Raw genomic sequence first — 23,374 nt, forward strand, 5'->3', positions numbered from 1 at the left:
ACACCTAGCTGCTCTGCTGCTGTGGATGGGTGACAACTGTAATGAGAAGCACTAAGGTGGGTATGGCCCATAAAGCTGCTGAGACTATGACTGTGCTACAGGGTGGCTGTATTCCTGCTGCCAGAGCCAAGGCAGGCTGGTGGCTGAAAGCTTTCCTTCCAGGAAAGCAATCATCCTGCCGCTCACTCTCTGGCAGAGCAAAGCCAGCTGGTCTCACTGTGGGGCAGGCACTACTGAGAGGGGAAATGTCAGCTGCCCTGGAAAAGCCTCTCGACAGATCCAGCATCCCAGAGCAAGGCTGATGGTGCAGAAACAGGAACGTAACAAGCAAAACCTAAAGAAAAAGACCCCAGTGGGAGCTGGGCATGGAACAAAAGCTGGTTAAGGATGTGAATCACACAGCTCTCTTATGTCAGTTGTACTTTTGCATTGTGTTTGTGGTTGTTCCCTCCAGGTTTTGCTTTCAAGGATTCTAGAAAAGAAATCCCTACATTCTGAGGAAAACAGATAACACACTGTACAGACTGGCACTGAAGCCTATTTTATCACCTGACAGTTCACGTTACAATTCATACTCCCAAAACCATCTCAAATTTCCTTTTTTTTAATACACCTTTACACAGGAGAGAGATCTAAATCCTTATTACTTCCTCAGTGCATTACAATCTCTTGCAATAATGGAACAGCTAGAAATAGAAGAAAACTCTGCTGAAAATATATGCCCAGCATATGTGGCAAAAGGATTTAAAACACAAAAATGTTCCTGTTGCCAGAAAGAAAAGCTTACCATAAGCTCAGATGATGTCCTCTTCAGTAACCTAATGCTCTGATTTAAAGTGCTCTATTGGAAAGGAGGGGAGAAAAAAAAACTTCAAGTACTTATTACAGGTAAGAGCTCACCTGTTTTAAGTTTATATTCATGCTTTGATCTTCTATAGATTATTTTGTTATTAGTATTACATATCATATTGTATACAACAGTAACAACAGCTGCATCAAAATTAATACATTGTGGGTTTAATCATTGAATCAGTACTTCACCAACAGCAGTGATTTAACTAAAGTTAGCTGCTATAATAAATTAAGACAGACTGGAGGGAAGATGGAACAGTTATAACTCAGACCCAAATGTTCAGAGAATTCTATACTGTGCAATTTCTGAAGGGAAAAAGCACTTACCCTAGCTTTAACATATTTCTTGACAGTCAGTTTTGTAAAAGAAAAAAGAGATGAGAATAATTAGGAGTTAATTAGGAAAGAACAGCATAGAATCAGAGTGGACCAGAAGACCTAGTATTTTTCTGCAAGTGATACAGACACACAATATCAGATGCTAGGATAAACTAAAAGTCTTCATGATGTGTGGAGGAAAAAGCAACACCTAACATGCAGGAGAGTCACAGCTTGTCACTACACAAGACTGTGTCAAAATCAGGCAAAAGCAGCTCTTTTGCATCTTTCACAGCATCAATAAAAAAGACTTTGGCTCTACATACTACTCCCAGGAGTCTCCAATTCCAGTACTGTTAGGTGATTGCTAACTCCAAGAAATAGTGTCAAAGTGATAATAGCTTTTATTACTGAAGACCACTGACAAGTAAAAAAAGAAAATGAGTGGTTATGGGGGCTTTAGGGTTAAGAGTTTTGTAAGGTTCTCCCCTGCTTCTTCTTCTATTCATATATAATCACAAATAGCTATAGAAAAAAATGGGGAAAAGGCCATTAATTTAGGCAGCATTATAAAACAGCAGCATTTTAAGTAAAAAAACTAACTTATTAAACATATACTTCAGACAGATTACTTTTCATTGACACAACCTGTGCTTATAGAAGTCCAGCTTCCTAACCTCTTGAAGATATTTAGAGAATTGCATTTTCTACAAGTATGTTTCAGTATTGCTTTAATGTTTTACCATAGCTTGCTCCAGTGGAACAACTTGCTGGTTATGAATCATTCGAATGTTGTTTGCGTGTCCTTTTAAGGCGTTTTCCAGGGCTCCTTTTGGCTGCAAAAAATGCAATTAAGCACTATTGTTCAATAACCTCAAAGCTTTCCAACAAAGCAAAAAACAATGAAAGTCACACATCCACTCCAGAACAGCTCATGCTAAAAATGGGGTATGACAAACTGAATTCCTCAACACAAGAAGGGGTGGAAAAAAAACCCCACTGTATTAATAATTCAAACCTCAGCAACCAAACCAAATATACTACCCTGCTTATCTGGCTACAACATTATCAGGACAGATTTAACTGAAGAGATTTTTCACATCATGCACTAAGTAATTTTAAATACAGAAGAGTGAGCACATCTCCCTTGAACTCACCAGAAACTTGACTGCAAGAACCCTGCAGCACTGCACCCCAGCTGGGACAAGCATCTCCCAGTCATGGCTACTTGCTTTTGTTTTGGAAATGTGGACATCACACCCTGAGGCACCCTCTGCTTTCTGAGGGGCACAGAATTTTAAGTATTTTCAGCCAGTCACTTGGGAAGGCACCTGTGAAGGGTATTTCCTATTTTTGTGGCTCCCACCTCACAGCCAGAAGATGTGAGTTTCTGCTCTGATTTTCAAGTCCAAATGCTTGTCTGGAGCTCATGCCCATTGCAAAATACTATAAAATTTGGTTTTACTCTTAGATAAAAATTTATTTTCCATTTCCTTTTCGTGGCAAAACCATTTGGTTCCCTGCATACACACTGCTAACTCCATTTTGGATGTGTAACAATGGCAGACCTCAGTGCTCAGAGATGTGTTTGCTTCCTGTGAAGTGTTCATGTGAGCACTCAGCTGGGTCACTGAGCAGCTTCAGGATGCTTCATCTCCTGAACTGAGTGAATTCATTTACCTAACACCATATGTTGGCTGTATTGCTTCCTCCTCCATACTCTGACCCCTTGGCTTGATCCAGGTTTTATTCAATTTGCTACCTTCAGTCTAAAAGGCTACATTCAGTTTTGTGTCAGGTGCCAAAAGATGCAAACTAGACACTCAAAATTAATTAATTCCATAAGTTTTTAGGGGTTTTTTTGATTGGTTCTAAGAGCTATCACTAGTAAAAAAATGAGATCATAAAATATCACTGGAAATCAGTACCATTTTTTAAAGTAATCTAACATTGTATTATTGGGGTTTTGGCCTCTTTTTAAAAGACATCTCACAGATTACACGAGATAGCAGCTACAGGAAGAAATAAAAACATCCACTGGAACAGTGAACACATTTACTTACTTACACAATTCTTTCTTTTATATGAAGAAATTACTCTGTCTGATCTATTCTTAAGTCTGATTCTTCCTTAAGAGTCTTCTACAAAAAACAGTGAAAGCAACCTACCAGCACAATGCACTTTCCTTTATGGAACTATGTTTGAAGAACCCCAGCTCTCACTCAAACCCAGAGCTGTGTAACCTTGACATGAGTGCATGAGTGGCAGGAAAACCCTTCACCCAACAAAAAAACCAGCAACAAGCATGACTGAATGATGCAAGACATAGAGCAAACACAGCAGGAGCCTCCTCCTTGAGGAGGGATGGATATCTGATATATTCCCAACCAGGTGGTCTCACTCTGATCATCCCTCAGTGATCCAAGCAATTGCACATGTGCAACATAACCCTTCCTCCTGCACTGCAGCGCAGGAAATCTGTCCTGGGCTCATCCAAACCATGACCCTCATTCTGAAAAGGGAGCATGACCTGACCTGGACATGCACAACAAACAGATCAACTGAACAGTCACTGCCAACACAGATCTGGGCCACCTGCAGGTTCATTGGTGGGCAATGCTGTAGCAATACCCTCTGACCACTGTCCTGCATTCACAAAGCCCTTCAGATAAGAGTTTCTTTTGTGCATTTTCCCTCCACAATGGAGCTCCAGTTCTCATTACAGTCCTTACAAGCTGCCACAGTATTAATTTTGCATCTAACCAATTTTTTTTTCCAACTGGGACCCTAAAATGTAACAGGAAATACTGAAATGGAGCATTCCCCTCACTGCCCAAGCAAAGAGTGGAATTTAAGAAAATACATTTTCAAAGCAGGAAAGAATACACAAAAATCAATAATTAGCAACATTTAAAATACAGCTCCTGCTGTTCTGCAATATTTTTCCTTACATGATATTGCAGCACGTGAGTAAATGTTTGAAGTACAGAAATTCTCCCATGTAAAGTCTACCTTGCTATGTATTTATACTCATAAGGTATATAAATTATATATTTTATGTATTATTATATTGTTGAATTGTACTTACCAGCTGATCTGCTCTTGCTTCTAAATCATTAGCAAATGAGAGAAGATCAACCTTGGTAACACTTTTATTGATCTGAAACAAGATGTGAGCAGTAAGAAAAGGAGTATGGTGTTATTTTACTTACAGACAGTTTGCACTTAACTATATCACCTACTCTTGTCTACTCATTAATTTTTTATTTATTAACTTGAACATCTTCAGTACTTTTTTCCCCAGCTTGTATGAACCCTCAAAACATAGTGTTTCACACATAAGCAGATTTTGCTGCTTTGTCCATTGGTAAACAAACATTTTATTATATGTTTTGTCCCAGTCATGTCTGTAGTTGAATACAGTCTCACCTCTGTCAAATATGCTGAAAAGTCTATCCCATCTATTCCCGAAGAGCTGAAATTCAGAAGATTCTCCTTCCCAATTTCATCCAGCAGAATGATTTTGCTGAGGTTTATCTGAATATGTTCAATTTTAAGAGCTACATCTTCTGTATACTGAGAAAGAAACAAAAGAATGTACAAAAGTAGTTTGCAACCAGAACACATTTTCTATAGCCCCTGCCCAAAGCATCCTGTGCTTTTGCTGACTCCTCATTTCCATGAAGAAGCACACATTGATTTTTTTGCTCACATCAGTTTAATTCAATGAATTTGAAAAGAATCCACCAGGCCAAGTTCTAACCTGCCTTTGTCTCTTTCATATCAACAGATTACTTGCCTTCTATTCTGCTTTAACTAACATCCCTCCAGGAAATGTTATCCTTTAAGAATATCAAGTTGCACCCCTAGCCCTCAGTAAGGAAACTTAGAGAAGTCAGTATCTCAGCTGTGGCCAGGACAGGCACAGGACTGGATGAGACTTCTCTAAATACTATTTTACCCCAACTACTTCCAACCAAACCAGAGTAATTCTTAGAACCAAGGTAAACAATATCCTGGATCAACATAAACCTGACTGGAATCAGAGGATAACACACCCACACAGGTGTCTATATAAATAGAAAACTGTCACTGAACACCATAAGCAGTCTTTGGAAGATAGAATCCAACCTTCCACACAAGTTTCAAAGTTAAAACAAATGTCATTATCAGCACATAAAAAAGCACATCAGAAAATCTTCCCTGACCCACTGAGACTGGTAAAAAATATCTTATTTGTAAAGCAACTTCCTCAGATTAGCTTGGGCAGCTCTTGCCTCCCTGTAGGATGTTTTGTGTGTAAAAACCAAAATCCCAGAAAAAACCCAGACATGCTATATGGTGTTTCAAGAGCCAACATCCTTCAGAATCATGCACTCATTCAGTTTCTTTACTTACCATACTAATATTTAAAAGCTCATTGATATTAAATAGATATTCTAGGTGAAGGGAAGTGTAAATTCCTTTGTTTTCCTTGCAATCACTGAAAGAATACAAATACACAGATAAGCCTAAAAACCACCTTGAAGACCAAGTATTAACAGAATGATTAACAATGTTTTCTTATTCTAAGAAAATCAAACCTTTAGAAAACAAAATACTGATTATATTTTTTGAAGCTCAGTCAACAGGAGAAGTGATTTACAATTTCTGAAAGATGCAAAGTATTTTATCAACTAGCTTGACTAATATTGTCATACAGTAGTATGCTATCTCTATTAACTTGGTTAAAATTGGTTTTGCTTGAGAATCACTAGAATCAGAATGTTTCTGGAACATGTGCAATATTTTGATGTGCTCGAAATACAAAGCACAGAACATATCACAAAACCAGAATGCATAAATTGAATGAAATAAAAAATAGTTAAATATAACTGAATTAAATGTTAATCATAACTCTAATACCTGTACACTTTTTCAAAAGTCAAGTTAACATTCGGATTTTTAAAGATGATGCCAGCAAGATAGTTTTTCCAGTGCTTATTTAGTAAGTAAGGTGTATCCAAAACCTAGAAGACAAAATTCAGTAATGTTACTATAATTCCAAGTTTCTTTATGTATTTATTCATATGTGGTCTTTTAACACATCTAAGCTTATCACCCACTAAGTAAAATACAACCAAAACCAGTGAATTCAAACTCTTTGGAGCATAAAGTGAATATTAAAGCTCCCCATCACCAAGGAACAACTGAATCAGAAAAATCTGTTTCCAAAGGAAGACATGCATGCAGTATTAACACAGCAAAGCAAATTAAACCAAGAAAGGATGAATGGCTCTATTTGGTTTGTAAGGAGGAAGTAAAACCAGATCCAAATTCACTTCAAGTGAATGATATGCCATACAGAACAAAGGACAAGACCTTTGGGACTCATGGGGATTCTATTAATTGTTTAATAACACGATTAAGCTCACCTTGAATAAATTTTTATCTTCAAAGGGCTCACAGACCAATTTTTCTACATTTCCACCTGTGACAAAAGTGAGCACCACTACAATCATCAGCACCCAGGAGAAAAGAAAACTGAATCCAACACCACTGAAAAAAAAGTTGAGTAAGTAAGTTTTTGCTTTATAAGAACACATGGTGTACACACACACATATATATACACACACATACTTGGAGCAACAGTGAAGCTAACAGCAGCTACAGAAATATGAAAACTGATTGATGGTTAAAATAGTTCTGTTTTCCAAATATGTTCTTGCCCTCTGAAACATCTTAAATGTTTCAGCCCTGTAAAGTCTTCAGCTAAAATGCATTTGAACCTCACATTAGCATTGGGCATGCAAACTGTTTTAAGAATTATATTTAAGGGACAAAATACCATACAATTTTCTTTTTTAAATTCAACTATCTTGTGCTCTCAAAAAAGCTTTAGACTTTCAGATGCAATCTTCTCCTGCACCCTGCAGAAATGACATCAAACCACTCCTAGGCACTTTTCAACTTAAAACATCCAGAAATACTCTCAGAAGGTGAAGTGTTCCCTGTCTCCTTGCATGGCTTTTTTTGAAACTGAACAAATGTTCCAAGTCTACTAGAAAGTTATGAATTCTCTCATTTTTTCATTTTCCAAAGGGACTTGCACAGAAATTCATTGGCCACAGCACTTGCCTTATAATGGTAAATTCAGAGGTTTTATCCTTCAGCTGTGATCCTCAATGAAAGAAGAACTCCAAATCCCCAAGTCCCCCAATCTAAGTGTGTGAGATCAATATTTATTTCTATTCTCAGCACATACACCTAGGTAACAAACCAAATTTTCATATCTACGTCCTTCAAAAACTCAACCAAACCAACTTTCTACCTTTACTTTCTCTTTCCCTGGCAAGTGAAACTTACGCCATAAGAAAGTTTCCTCCAGTGTTGGAGATACAGCCTCTGGTTGTTGGAGAAGCATGTTTATCATACCCACAGGTGCCACACAGCAATCCAAGGTAATAAAAGACCAGAATCAGGACCAACATGCAGCAAAGAATGAGACAACCCAGCCATCTATGGAATAAAAGATAAATTCTTGGTTATTTTCACATGAAGAACACACTGAGACCTTCAGGAGACATCATGCAATAATACTATATTCCCCAATGCCCCATTTGTGGTTCTGTTTGAGCAACCAGTGCCAGCAAAGATACACATATTTGCTACACTAGCACGTATTTTGGGCCAGCACACAGGCACTGGATTGCACTCAGCTGCTACTGAAGGACTGGGGAACACCCAGCACAGGAACAGAGTGTTCCCCAGGTAATGCAGGTGAACTGGACTGAAGCGTCAAAGTGCCCCAAGTGGAGCAAACAATTACTCAAAGCAGATGTTCATCAGCAATTTATTCATGAGTAAATGGAGAAATTTATGAATATGGACTAGCCATTGGTCATGAAGTACATAGTTGCTCTTACTGTGAGACTTATTAACAATTTTGCATAGGCTTGCAGTTGTAAATAAATATATTAAAGGCTGTAAAAACCTAGGCTTTATGTGTCTGGGCTGGACTGCTTTCAATGTATGGAACAGCTAACGAAACTCGATCAGGAGAAAAATCTTGGATAGGAAATGAACTTTCATTTTTATCAATTACATCATGTAACAGTTTTATGTGTCCAGGTATTTGGAGCATATCCATTTATTAAACATTACACATCTATCCTTTCTTACTCTCCCAATGCCCTCTGCACTAATTTTTCCCTTCTGTTGTCACTTCTTCAGCTTTTATTTTTAAAGTTCTCTTTTCTCTTCCCTGTACTTTTGTAGAGAAAAATCTGTAAAAGAATTATTGCAATGAGCATGTACAGACAATAAAAAGAAAAATATAAATGCTGACAGGCATATTTATAAAAGGATACCTATTAAGAACTACAAATAATGCACCTGTAATTAAGAAAGGAATAGATCGAAAGTAATTTGGGCAACTACAGGCTTATTGGTGTCATTTGTACTTAAAGAACTGTTAGGTTAGGTTTGACAAACCAGGTTTTTAAGTGCCATACAGATGAGATATATTCTCCTGTAGCAGAATAAAACAATATATTTGATTAAATGCAATATGAGCTTCAATGAAAATATCAATAAATTTGTCAAACTAAGGCTCACTACAAAAACTGTCAGATAAGAAATGGGCTAAAGGTAAGATTCTATGCAAGGTTCTAAAAGTTCAGTTTTCTGTTCACTTTTATTTATCAATGCATTAAAGCCAGCAACACACATTCTGTAGCACTAAAACCAATTATGGCACAAACACAGAAACAAATATCGATTATAAAGTCAACCAAAGTATCAAATAAACTGTAAGGGAGAATTTAATGAGCTTGTGGACAGAGATGAGGAAATCTGGACCAAGACAGATGGTATGAAATGAAAAGTTTTACAAGTCAAAATATGAGGTTACTCAACTGTAAGAAACAAAAAGTCTCAAGAAGGATGTTTTTCTCAAGGTACAATCAATCACAAAGGCCAGTAGGGAGAAGCACAGGTGCACGAGGATTTACAAGGTGTGAAGCAGAATCCCTCCCCCTCCTGCTCTGCACTACAAAAGGTGCAGTAACAATGGATTGGCTCCAAGGCCTTTCTGGTCCTCTGCCCTCACAATTCACCAGAGACTCAATGGAAACAAGACCTAGATAAAAGGTAACCCTGGCATTATGAAATAATCAGTTCATTTGGGTGTTGTGTCTTTGACATCCACCTGCATCTATCCTTCCTGAAAAAGACCTGAAGGGCTACAGAGCAGAAATCACCTCTTGCTCTGTGGTGAAACAAGAGGTGGTTATTGATCCTGTTACTGATTATACAATCCAGTTATTGATTAGCTGTGCTTCTTGCTTTTATCAAAATGCCAGTTACAAACAACTGTTTTATACATCTTTCTTTCACTGTGTTCATCATTACCCATTTACTTTCCTTTACAGAACATTAAAATAATACAAAGTACTAACAACAAATAGCATTTCAGTCCTGCCTTACTTCTTGTACATACCTGTAGAAATCATACTGCTCCACTAGAGGAAAATAATCCTGAACATATGCCTCACTCTGTGTAAGATGCACCATCAAATCTGCCAAAATCTTCTGAACAGGGAGTGCTCTTGTGAAGGTAGTAATATTTGAACCAATGGATTCCAGCACACTTTTGATGTCTAAAAGAACAAACATATTCCACTGTTACAGATTCTTAGAGGAAATTCACATTCCATTTATGCATTATAAAACGTTATTAAGCCATTTGCCACATGAAACAAGCAAGCCATGAAGACAAGTGTGAGGAAAACACAAGCAGGCAACAAAAGCATCAAGCTTTGAAGTAGCACAACAGCATTTCAAAATGCACACTTTGTTTTAGCATTCAGTTTAATGATTCAAGATGCAGACATTGAGCCAGAGATCTTCCTCCTTCCTCTCATTATAATGAAAGTGTCACTTTTTATCTAGCCAACCTAAATCTTGTTTTTCATGCAATATTGCAAATGTCAACACTGAGCAAGACAATTAGCCACCAAGTTTACAAAGGAGAAGAACAGAATCTATTTAAACTTCATGTCTTGGGAATACAACACTGTGACAGAAATTGAACTGCCTATATTGAGAATCTATACTAGTTATTTTCAATCTTATTAAAAGAGATTACTTAAATGAACTCATTCCAATTAGTCAGCAACACTCCTGAGGTAACAATCCATTAAGCTATTTTCCCCTCAGATTATGACCTGAAATGCTACCTTCTACTTACAGTTTAGATAGATACTATTTAGATATACAAAGACATGATTAATTCACTTATTATTCATATTGTCTCTGTGTAAAATGCAGTTCCTCTATGCTCTTCCCATCCTTCAACTGGAAACATACTTGAAAAAAGCAGGATGTGTAACTACAGGTTGTAATTTTGTGGTAGGCAGTACTTCCTTCTTTCTCAAAACACAACTGGACAAGCCTTTGTCTGTTTGATGATTATTCCTCAAATTCAACCATGTAATAAATCACAGTTGTTTTAGAAGTTAATAGATAAATGCAAATTGTAACTCAAATTCAGTTTTTATACAAACAAAGCCCCAACAATTTATAAATAGATAAATTATGATGTTTTGTCTGTGTTTACACATCTCAGATATGGAAAATGAGTAAGGCTGCCCTAGATTTCCTAACAAAAAGTATAATATCAGTTTTAGAAAACTGGCTCATTACAGGCAAATTCACACAGTACACTATGCTTGTATGTATACAGTGCTACATTTTGCCCAGGGGGGGAAGAAAAAAAAAAACAAACCAGAACAACTTACAAGGAACAGCTGTTTATATATAATGCAGAACAGGTCCACAATGAAAGAATAAAAATTAGAACAGATTAGTATACATATGCTATACTACCATACAGGAACAGGCAAAGAGCAAAAAGTGTAAAGCCTAAGTAACAAAACAACTGAGACACCATTTCAGTTATCCTAAAGGCGTATTTGACTTTCACTTCACCATCTACCACATTTTAATTCAGCAGCAGGAGGGGGTCATCTTTCCTAACATCACACTCCTAAGTATGTCACAAACACATTGGTCAAAGAAAATTAGTTTTTCAACCAAATAAAGCATCAGTGTGAAGTGAGGATCACAAGATTTCTCATTACTTGAGCAGTAAAAAGCCTAACAGATTAAACTCCTCAATAAAATACCACATGGTCTATTTCTAGATTTAATTTAGAGTTCTCATCATGACAAAAATGCTTTCTATGTTTTTTTCCCCTGGCACCAAATTTTAAAAAATTGTAAAATTTCACATTTTCATTTTTAATGATATTTAGCCAAAAAAAATATATTACCAATAAAAGAAAATAAAAACATGAGGCAAAGTGAAAAGATAGTTTGTTCTCACCTGATAAAATGTTCCTGGTTTGATTCACTACCAAGTCTGGAGTATCATTAAATGCTGCATAACCCTAAGAAAAACACATTAAAAATTATGGCATGTTTCTCCTAGTCAAATTGTTGGCAGGTTTTTTCCCTTTTATTTAAGGATCAAAAGTACACACATACTAAAATGTACATGGTAATACTAAGACAAACATGGTTTTATCACTGCATATTAGAAAAGGTAAAAGCAAAACTCTAAATATATTTCAGCTATAGTTTGATCTCCAGAATATTCCTTGGGGGAAAAAAAAAAATTCTATATTTAAATACACATGAATCAGTCACAGATCTCAAACTTTGCTGCCTGTCAGATCTTATAGCTCATCTAAAAGCCAAAAACACAAATATGAAGATTCACAAAGTGAAAGGAGTTACTCTGCACCAGCCTAACACCTCCTGTTTCCCAGTCCATGCCTTCCAAACATGAAATCCATATTACAAACAATGAAATCCAACTGCCTCTAAAGAGATTGCAATGCCTTCTTCAGTGAGAAGGGGAAAGAAGGGGTCCACACTATGGGGACCAAGCTCAGCAGCTCACTTGTCAGGAAGGACAAGCCACTGCAGTGGACACAGGAAGCCTTACTCCCTGTAAGCCTGACCATGCAGAAGCAGGAAGGGGCCTCAACCCCCACATACAGCCTTTGGTTTCACAAAGTGCCTTCTACTCCTAGCACATGTTTTCAGATTCCTATATTTTTCAGCCTCACAAACTAAGCCATTATTTTCCTAGGTGAAAATCATGGGTTTTTTGTGTAAAGTTTTGCAAAACTACTAATAGCCATTATACTTGGTCCACTGCACCAGATGTATGCACATAAAGAATTTGAAATAAATATTTCAAGATGGCCGGAATACAATAAGACTAATTCAGAGACCATGGAATTTTTTATTTCTTTAGTTTGAACCAAAAAGTAGAGAGCATGCTACTGGATCCATATTTCTGTCTTTTCATTTTTAAGGACTGTTCTTTCAAGCAGACAACTTGTGAAACATTTTAGATTTGTCTTATCCTGGAGATACAAAGCACTGCATTCATGCTTTCACATGTTAAATCCTGGCCAAACAATGAGAGATATTCAACCATGAAGCAGGTTGAGGTGGCAACAAAAGAATTCTGCTTGAGACACCAAGGGGAGTTAAGTGATACACATATCCCAGTTTATTCATTAAGAGTTTAAAAATCTGTCAAGAAACATACCTTTTGAACCAGACTAGAAAGGTCTATTTTAAGGACATCATTGATCTTTGCAAGCTGCGAGCTCACACCTGGCAACTGGAAAGGAAAAACATGCCTGAATCAGAAGTAGCAGTTTTGTAAATTCAGTAAATATTTCAAAGTTAGGAGAGAGGGTAAAGAAACTGAAGTGATCTTTAGGAGAATCTTCCTAAACACTTGTGAAACCTTTGCTGTACAAAAGCAAAGCTTAACCCTCAGCATTTCTGGGAGGGCAGATTATTTCACAGCCCAGAGCAGCACTTTAACACAGCTGCTTGACACACATTTTATCCTTTTCTACACAGAAGATTAAAAGAGTGACTGGAATTACCTAGAAACACAGAAAAACGGAAGGTCACTTATCTCACAAGTGACAGCACACACCAAGCCACTGAATGGCAGACATACTACTGGGCTTATTCAATGTCAGACACACTACTGGGCTTATTCTCACTTTGAGAGTCTGAAAAATATTATTAAAAGATCTTACCCCACTAAAATTGGCATTGATGTTCAGCTGAGCTAATGAATTCCTGATGATGTTGCAGGTTGAGGCAGCCTGAGCCGCATTGCACGCAGAGTCATTGAGGGTGTTGCTCAGGTGCATTTTAACATCTGTCAGGTTTGCATGAAGTCTCTCTGTTCCCTCCTGCAGAACCTCTACAGAGACACTCACATTTTCTAGTGCTTCCTTTGTTTCTCTGATGGCTGCAAGGATGTGAATTAAAAAAAAAAAAACAACTTTTGTTAGAAAGCAGCCTATAGGTACAGACATGAAGAGAAAGTGTACATGCATAAATCATAGGATCATCTTAAAAATACTGATTTAATTACTGCCTCCTTCCCAGAAAACATCCTAGCACAGAAAATTCTAGCACAGAACATGTACTTCTTGCATATAAAAATATATCACTTATGCTTTTCTACAGAGCAAGTAATGTGCTCAGGTTACTTTTATTGGTATTCATCCACTTCCCTCTTTTCTACTCTTTCCCTACCTCTCCCTTCTCTGGATTCAGTAAAGAACTTTAACACTTGGTCACTAGAAACTAAAAGCTCATATCAATCAAACTGTATTCTCAGTATTTTCCTTACAATCCAACTCACAAATCATATGGCTGCAAGATGAAAGGTAAGGAGATCATGTTGCATCAGCCAAGCATTAGTGAGTGTTCCACACTGCCTGGCTTTAGACTCCATCCCAATCACACCAACCAAAAGAAAATCAAAATAATCCCAAACACTGAGCAGGTGTTCGGTAAACAAAGAACCACACAGACACAACTAACAATACACAAAGTTACAAAAACAAAGTGCACTTCACACCACACAAGGTTTTATTGTGCTTTTTACCTTTGATAGCCCTTTCCACTTTGACTTCAAGAAAAATAAGGGAAATAAAGCAAAAGAAAAGGAGAATGATGACAAGTGAATGAGAGAGAATTCATGGGTTAAAAAAAAAAACAACCAAAACCAAAGTGACTCAAGTCCATAGATGCCTTCCCTTTGCTTTGTAAGCTGCATCTGATTGATGAAAAAAGAAGCCTTAAATGGAAAAATAATAAAGGAATATTTTCTCTAAAAAGAGAAAGAACTAAGAATGAGCAATGTCAAACTCAAAGATATAATGAAGAAATGCTGGCTAACACTCTCATAATAATCTTGGCAGTGTACAGGAAAAATCCCTGACTAATCTGAAAATACTTATGACTATAATAATAATGCAACTCTAAAAGGACAGTTTTCCTAGTTTCCCTTATATTCAACAGAAAGGGACAGCAACTTGGAGCAGGAAATTCAGATTTCATCCCTATTCAATGACTGCCAAAACTAAGTATCAACAATAGCACATAAATTTTGATTTAAATTTTAAATGTATTTATCAATCTTAAGATGTGTGAAATCCTCTGTTTAAAAGAAATATCCAGGCATGTAGAAGTATGCTAAGTTGACTCATGGTACTGCACAAAGCTGTCCCATGCTGTGTCTGTTTTACCATGGCAACAGAATATTATTATACAACAACATGTACATCTTTACCTCCTGCCATTGTCAGAGCTGCATCGAGTGCAGGACGCACTTCTTTCCCCAGCTGTTCTTGAACTCTGCTTCCAAGCACAGGTCCAACATCTGTAATATGGAGAGATAAAGATAACCAACACATCATACACTAGCTCAATTTAAACTGTCTCTTAAACTACTAAGACTCTTTACTTAACAAATACATGTATTATGTGTGTGTATATATATATATATATGTACAATTTCATTCATATATACATATACATATAAATAAATATACACAAATTATTGAGATTTTTCTAAGGCCTGACAGTCAGAACTTAAGTGACAGAAGGTAATGCAGAGACACAGTTCTGCTTTAGCTAGCTATAGTTCATAAATGAAAGAAGTAAATCAAAATATGGTAGAAAATATTCATGAACACTTGACCACATGGGTAAAGGCACATAAGTTTCAACAAATTCCACAATGTGCATTTCACTGCATTTACTTCTTTTTTGGGAAGGATTTTTTCCACGATTTATCTTCAAGTGGTCCAGCATCTGGACAGGAATTTTGTGGGACAGTCTTTCACCACACACTATGCTGTCATATTGCAAGAGAAACTAAGAAGTGGGTTCTTTTCCTTTCCCCTGTTCCTCACGTGTCCAGCAGCATCAAGGTCACCCCCAAGGCAGCCCTGCTGCAATCCCTTAAGCTCATTAAGCCCCTGTACCCTCATGCAGAACATCCAGCACAGACACCACAGCCCCAGCTCCTCCCACCTCCAAGCCCTCCAGTCCACCTGCCCACAAACCAATGAACCTTGCTGCAGCAAAGCAACAGAGAAACACTGAGCAGAGCTGGGTGAAACATTCTGATGTGACACATCCTTTAAGTAACCACCAGGACCTCTCCATTATCAGATCACAGTAAACTGACTTTTCAGTTGTTTTCCTTTTGATGAGATGGGAATACTGCCTGGTACAGAAGCATCCCTTCCTGTCAGCACTATCACGTCTGGCTTGGGTTGAGAACTTCTACCAAATATTAAACATTTTTCCACATTTCCTTAAGGTAGGCAAACTGAACTCATCTGCAGTTCTCTGGAGATTCCTACTATTGTTGATTCCCTTAGGAAAAAATCCTTCTGTACCCAGGTGTCACACACTTAATTCTGATATTTCAAGAAAATAAAAGTTATCTTTATTTGATGATTCTCTGATCACAGACCCTGTAGGATCTGTTAACTAACATTATAAATTTGTCTTGAGAACAAATAAACATTTAATTTGAAATTTTAGTTTGGAGTGGCTGGGAAGCTTCAAGCTAATACTTGAAATACAAACATCAATTTTTTTTATTATTACTGTTATTATTATCATAGACTTAAAGATTACATTTATTTTTTAGACCAGAGTGCTCCTGCTGAGAATTAAGTAGGAAGACTACTCACCTACTGCTACCACTACTTTCACAGGCATATTCAATGTGCAATAAAGCCTCACATAGACAAGACACATTAACCTCAGGGTATGCAAAGCTGGCTGAATTGAAAACTACTTTTAATACACATTTTAAACCTACACAAAAGCAGAGATTCTGGACATGAGAACCAATTTATTATAAGTGGCACAAAGCCACAACTGCACAGTTTGATCCCAGCAACAATTCCTCAATCCAACAATGAAACCTGTATGCATTTATAAACACCTGGCACACAATGCACCTTGAATCATTGTGTACTGATTATGGTCAGCTCCTTCTACTAGGAATTTTGGAAAGTGAATCTTAAATTACAAAAAAATCCCAGTCAGTTTCCTGGTTGTTTTTGTTTACTGAGAGCTTGAAATATGATGCCTAATATTGTAACTGTGCTGAAGGGGAAAGTGCAGCAGTTCTAATTCAAATTTTATCTCCTGCTCTTCAACTGCTTGTTCTGAAATGGCAAATACATTAAGCAGCTTTAGAAAGAAGATAAGCTTATAACTCAAGTCCTAGCTGAAGAGAGGACAAAGGTAGAACAAGAAAAATAAACAGAGATCTCTCTCACTGGAACTATCACAACTGCTAGTAGCTCTGTTCCTTGATATTTGGCTCCAATTTTAAGACCTGAGGACAAATATTCCAAAATATTACAAAATTGAAAAGAAAAATAAAATATTAGCCTAACTTATTGGATAATAATTTAATAAAATACTTTTATTTTGGGAAATACTATGCATTATACCAGCTCTGAGACATATTATGTGAAAAGGATTTTAGTCTCATTTACCACTGAGAAGGGGCACTTCTATTTGAAAACCATATTCTCACAAATGAAATTTCACTTTGCACTATGAGCTAATTACATTATCTTATTGAAGCTTTTAAATATACAATGCTAATCCCCTTTAAATAAAAATACTTACTATTTAGGTCAGACAATGCTTTATCCTTAGTTGTGTTGTACTGGTTCACCAAGTAGTCAATTTGCTGAGAAGAAAATTATTAAAAAACTATTAAAAGAACTGAAAAAAGTAACACTTTTGAATGTGTCAAATATTCACTCTGAAACAATCAAAATGTGTGCAAACCCCTCCAAACACTGGCCTTCTACTGTTTTCAACTAACCAAATATTTCATTTGCTTAACTGCACATAAAGGAAGTGTTTGACTGGGACATCTACTTAACTGGAACAGCTCCTGTGCTCAATGATTCAGCTCAAAAATATTAACTGGCAGCCACAGTGGCCTTAGGGAGGCTTCAAGTCAGTCAGGCCAATAAGGTTTTCCATGTCTTCAACTCTGTTACTTGATTTTCTCTGGCATGAGTTCCTCCTTCATGGAAAGGCATGGCATTGATGTGGTGGCAATTTTGAAACAATTCACCAAGCCAGTGGATTTGTGTTTGGGCAGCCCCTCAGAGCTTCTCTTGTGGAAAGGAGTCAGCTGCTCTGAACACAAGTAGTTTTCCTTACCCCCAGGTGGATTTGGCCCAGTCTCAACCTGAGCTCTACCAAAACACCATAACAATGTTGAACAGCAACTCAAATACCACCGAGTTCTGGGTTTGGAGAAAAAGCTAGTAAAGAACCATCCCAAGTGGAAAAATGACACTAACTTTGAGAAGAAATTATTGATTTCTGCATGCTTATAATAATGAATTCTACCCCAATCAAGCTAAAGCGATGTAATGGTTAAAACACTTGAGAAATGGATTTCCAATTTTAAGCATGATTCAAATGTGTACAAAGTATATCTGGTTTGCAGTCTCAAACTTTCTGTGAAATAAAAAAAGACAAAAAAATCCACCCTCAAAACACTGATCCTATTGATTAGTGAATCTAATTAAATGACAAAGTGAGGAGTGGATCTCCTTCTTCTAACAGGAGAAAAAAAATTGAGTTTCTTACTGAGAAGATGTAGGTATATTTTTGCTTATTTATTATTTTGGTCTACCTAGGTTAACCAAAGAAATAAAATTTAGCAGGGACACAGGTCTCAAAGGTTTTGCACTGTCTCCAGCAATGTCCCAGACAAAGGTGATTCTGTATGACTAATGGTGTTATTGCTCAATACTCACAGTCTGCAAATCTCCTGTGACATGAACTCAACACAGGACTTCTTTTTCAAATCCTCTTATGTGCTGTACACACCTCACACTGATGAGTCAAGGACATCAGTTCGAATTTCAGAGCTTTACAGACACTTACTTGGATACCAGAACTTTTTTCTAAAAATTGTAGCTCTTCCCTTTCCTCAAGAAATTCTTACAAATATGTGTGCACACATGATACTCATGCACCTTGTCTGACAAAATGACTCATGAGATACAGCTGATGACTGCATTAACACCAAGTCTAAAAAAGAAAAGGTAATAATACCACAGTGAAACTAAAAAAAATACTAAGTGAGACTTTGACTAACCTCTGGCAGAAGTGTTCAAGTCTTGACACTTTTAAATTTAATAATTAAGTGTTTTTATTAACATTTTAGCTAGTGTCTATTTTCTTTTCCTCTATTCAAGTAATTACTTCTACATAACAGATTTTCTCCCCTGAAGTTCCTGACTGTCAGAACACTGTCAAGGGGACCCTGGTGGTTTCTGATGTGACTGTACTGATCCTTCTGTGCCCAGCATCAGCTCCAGACCGACCAAAAGCACTCTGCTTCAAGAGGGATTGCTGATTGGCATGATCTCCACTTCTTGCCATATACCTCCAGCACCCACTTGTCACAACACCACACACACAAAAATCTGGGGAAAAACTTCAGGTAGGAAAACATTTGAGGCCTCTCCCAAGATGTCTCCTGTTCTCACACAGCCCTGGTGAGCAGAAAAGCACCCCAGACTTACTGTGACTGGGATGCTACCACACTTGTGGATTCCACATAACTGCATGAATTCCACCTATTTCTAATTTATCAATCACTTTATGGAAGTAAAACAGATTAATAAAATTGAATTCAAATTATTAAAACTAATGAAAGCCAAGGTAATAGAAATGTCAGACGTTTTGTGCCCCCTGTAAATTCACTAAGAATTGCACATTGTCTACAACTCTTCCTATCTAGCTTTTTTTTTCCCACACAAAACAAGATATGCAGAGGACTGCTTATGGAACTCTAAGGAAAAATTGAAAGAAAAGACTCTTTCCTGTTCAGTATGGTACAGTGTGACTTTGGTTTACAGAAAAAACAGTCCAAAATATTCCTGGAAAAGAAGTTATTGTGGCTCTGTCCCAAAGCCCATAGAAGAACACCCAAAATACAAAGAAACAAGAAAGAGCAACAAGGAATCAAAGTTTTCATGTCATACTTTTTTTAATGCTTTTCTTTTAAAACCTTTTTTTTTCCAAATTATTTATCCACTGCTTGTGATCTACACTAGTTCAGGAGGAGGAAAAGGGCCTACAAGCATCACAGCAGCTAACTCCCCAAGTGCAGCTCAGAAGTTGTTCAAGCAATGCTGATCCACCAGGGTAACTCTCAAGCACTGACTGCTGTGTGAAAACATCTTACCTTGCACCATTTATTCTACTTAGTGAGACCGACATACAAAAAATAAAGAAAATACTGCTGGTATACAGAAAGAGAGAATTATTTTCTTCAGTGTTTCTCATTTAGACCTCTTCCCTCCCACCCTCATTCCACCTAAAGAAAAAGTTCTTTACCGCTGGAGTGTCGTTAAGGAAAATTTTCAGATCTTTAAAATTACTGTTAACCAGTTTCTTTGCTCCTCGGACTTGGTTAGTTAAATGCTGGTTGGCAGCATATGCACAGAGCACTCCAACACTACAAAAAATAGAGATAACAATTTGTTAGTATAAGTGCATATTCTAACATAAGGCAGAATCAAAAAATTACACCAAAAAAAAGACAATATTATCAAAAGAAAGGTCTCCATAAATTATTACAGGTTCTCACATACACCATGAGGCAGACTGTAAGACTGAGCCAAAAGGGCCAATATTGCATTACTAATTCAAAAAAAAAGAAAGGAAAAGCAACGTAATCCCAAAGTCTTGTGAAGTTAATAATGTACAATCACTACTCCATTTGCATGGGTACTGTCAGAAAATGTGTATACAGCCTAAGTAAGTTGCATGAGACTTAGAAACATTAGATTCTTTTACAAGTAGCATGAACCTTGACACAGCTGTAAACAAATGCTTGCCAGTAAACTGTGAGAAGCAGTATTTTTCATTTGATGACTTCATAATAACACAATTTATTTACATAATTGCATGGATCTTTCAAAAGCACACAAATATTTTATATTAATGCTAAAATAATGCATTTTCTGATACTGAAACAAAAGGTGGAAAATGAGCTAGACTTCTTCTCAGCACTGATGATTATTTTATATTTGATCACTCTTCATTGTTCATCACTCTGATTTATGATGCTCATCTCCTTCTTCAGTGAATCAATACCAAACCTTCATCTTTATGTTGTTTTTCCAAACAACGTAAAGGCTTGTTCTCCTGATAAAACTGGTCACATATGCAAGGATTTGTTGCTCTGAAAAACACTTTCTGAGGGAAAATTCTAATTTCAATTAGAAAATTCTAATTTCAATTTCAAAGCAGCTCACAGGGAGAAATGGAAGGACTATATGCTACAGGTCAGATCTATTAGGATTCCTATATTACCATTTCTTTCAATATCCAAAAATATTCATGACAGGACGACAGAGACTGACATAAAGTTGTAGCTTCTCTACTCAAAATTTCACAGTTTTGTCTTCAAAACTGGCTGTTAATTAACCTCCCAGAAGTCACTAAGGAACAAAAGGACACACACATTTATCCTCCTACTTAACCTACAGCAAATTGCCACTATGACCAACACTCAAGCAAACACTATTACCACCATTCTCAAGGACTGAGAACTCAGAATGCCTAAATACCAAGGAACTGAGTAACTTTCAATTGAAACCATTCTATAATTCTATGACAAGCATAGTAAACAGTTTAATTTTGAATACAGGCAACATATTATTTCTTTTCACTCTGTGATGGCAATTGCTATCAAAATATTTTTAGATTTTCTTTGTTAATCAGAAGACAAACAATCTCAAGGTATTAGGAAAAGCAAACATGTATATTGCTCTGAGTCTCAGAGTTTATGACCACATCCTCATTCTTTAGACAGACAGCATTTTTATCCTTTGGATTCTATGCTCAGAGATCAGAAAGGTCAATTGGAGCTAACAAAACTACTTTGTAAGATCTCAGCACATCTTTCTCTTCAGCTTCCTAAATGGAAAGAGTGGGAGGAAACAAGATAGATACTTCAAGCAGCCAAGGTACTCTGACTATATTCTGACTGTAACTAAACAAACACACAACATGAGAGGAAAAATCTATTTATTATGTAACTGAGCCTTCAGTCAACATTCAATAAGCAGCTATGAGGAGAAAGTCATAAAGCAGGAATAAAAAGGACATGCCACTTCTGTAACAGGTTAAGAAAATTGTTTTAACAATTCTTCAGGAGTCCAATATTCCACTCTCAAGTTTCTTGCCAGGTTTCACAGATGCATACAAATCTTACTAAACCAAGTTGCAAGCTTTTCCTTTAGCTGAGCTTGCAAAAAATTTCAAGTCACAAAATAGAAACCTTGAGCTCATTCACATATTGGAAGAATAGCCCCTTCCTCACTACCAGATAAAGAATTTTAAAAAATAACTGACAGAGATTTCTGTATCAACTTTTCCACCAATTCTTTCAGATTTTATTGACTGAACAATTCAGATACTATAGTATTGAACAATGTGTATTACCAACCCTACAAAGCCAAGAGGACAAATGTGAAGCCTGATGAGGTACTTGCCAAGATGCCAAACACCACTTCCTTCCTCCAGACTTGGCTTTCCTGAACATCCATTACTTCAAAAAAAAAGGTTATAACACAAGCCCTCTTGGAGGCACACAAAACTGACTATGTGTTTTTCCATGCAATAACCAGGAGATTTTCTACCACCAGCAAATTTGGTATCACAATTTATGCTTTCTTAAAAATCAAACGTTCCTCCCTTGCCTTTATAATGTACAAAATCTACTGAAATTACATTTCTTTCCCAGAGAAAGCATCCTTGCCTAAGCTTGCAGATGACTAGTGAGTAAAATCTAATAGCAGGTCTGTCCCTAAACTTTCAGTTAACATTTGAAGAAAATAATGTAATTGTTTACATAAGTCTGGAATACCAAATCTACTTAGCTATGTATTTGATAGATTATTTCTACATCCTCTGCTCTTTAGCAATAGAATCCTACTTTGTAGGGAAACAGTCATGTATAAAAGCTGTGAACTACCAAAAAAACTGCATGTATTTTTAACTAAATCTATACAGAATATTTCAAACAGAAAGTGTATGTTCTGGAAAATGACACCCTAAAGGCTTATCAAGACAAACATCTGCACAGATAATCACAGGTTTTCTGACTTCCTTCTTATACTCCTCCTTGAGGAAAGTGTACTTCTCACTTAAGCCCCACCTGCAGAAAGCAGATCCAGTTGAAGCCTTTTTTTTAAATTGAAAGAAAAATCCCCAAACTTACACTTCCTGTACACACCACTCCAGTAAGCTGAGTCTAAAATCTCATTCTAATTACCAGAGCACTACATCAGTGGAAAAGTGTGAAGAAATGTTCATCGTGTTTAAAATCTACTGGCTGAGATATTCTAAAATCTGCATTAAGAGCACATGTATGTCAGTGTGAACTTGCATCCTGACACACAAGAAAACCCATCCCCACACTCCTGGAGTTTTCTGGAGCTGTTGCCTAGATACACAGTCCATTGCAAGCTCCACAGTCAGGGTCTTTCCCCTACCAATACTGTCCCCACTGGGCATTTAACCTGTCTCTCCCAGCCAAGGAAAGACAGTTTGAAACCATTTTTCCTTATCAAGGACAGGGGAAAAAAAAAAAAAAAAAGAAAAAAAAATGGCTCAATGAGAGAATCCCAGAATATCTGGTGCACTAAGAAAGACGGAGAAGTTGGAGAACATACACTGAGATGGTAATCCTGAAGAAATCCACCCCCTAGAAATCCTGTCTGTGGGATGCCAGCCTTGCCAAATGCATCT

At 36.9% G+C, this 23,374-nt stretch overlaps 1 protein-coding gene across 14 annotated transcripts in view; it reads right to left on the reverse strand.

Annotated features, from left to right (window-relative positions):
• PROM1 (prominin 1) overlaps window positions 1–23,374 on the reverse strand; it is a 60,958-nt gene that overhangs the window by 7,686 nt on the left and 29,898 nt on the right. For 7 of the 14 annotated variants that reach the window (XR_010439992.1, XR_010439998.1, XR_010439991.1 and 4 more), the window contains 16 exons: window positions 19,952–20,072; window positions 17,207–17,270; window positions 14,835–14,924; window positions 13,285–13,502; window positions 12,777–12,851; window positions 11,538–11,601; window positions 9,651–9,810; window positions 7,517–7,669; window positions 6,585–6,708; window positions 6,076–6,179; window positions 5,569–5,653; window positions 4,600–4,746; window positions 4,259–4,330; window positions 1,914–2,006; window positions 1,180–1,206; window positions 788–841 (listed from right to left, as the gene is read on the reverse strand). Coding sequence is in view for 5 of the 14 variants with exons in the window: in XM_064711820.1 (XP_064567890.1) it covers window positions 788–841; window positions 1,180–1,206; window positions 1,914–2,006; window positions 4,259–4,330; window positions 4,600–4,746; window positions 5,569–5,653; window positions 6,076–6,179; window positions 6,585–6,708; window positions 7,517–7,669; window positions 9,651–9,810; window positions 11,538–11,601; window positions 12,777–12,851; window positions 13,285–13,502; window positions 14,835–14,924; window positions 17,207–17,270; window positions 19,952–20,072 (1,651 nt within the window). In the remaining 9 variants the exon portion in view is untranslated. The remainder of the gene's footprint in view (window positions 1–787; window positions 842–1,179; window positions 1,207–1,913; window positions 2,007–4,258; window positions 4,331–4,599; window positions 4,747–5,568; window positions 5,654–6,075; window positions 6,180–6,584; window positions 6,709–7,516; window positions 7,670–9,650; window positions 9,811–11,537; window positions 11,602–12,776; window positions 12,852–13,284; window positions 13,503–14,834; window positions 14,925–17,206; window positions 17,271–19,951; window positions 20,073–23,374) is intronic. The other 7 variants (XR_010439999.1, XR_010439997.1, XM_064711822.1 and 4 more) reach the window with 2 other exon arrangements.

The sequence above is a fragment of the Zonotrichia leucophrys genome, chromosome 4 (genome assembly GCF_028769735.1).
Source record: "Zonotrichia leucophrys gambelii isolate GWCS_2022_RI chromosome 4, RI_Zleu_2.0, whole genome shotgun sequence".
In the NCBI taxonomy this organism is placed as follows: Eukaryota; Metazoa; Chordata; class Aves; order Passeriformes; family Passerellidae; genus Zonotrichia; species Zonotrichia leucophrys.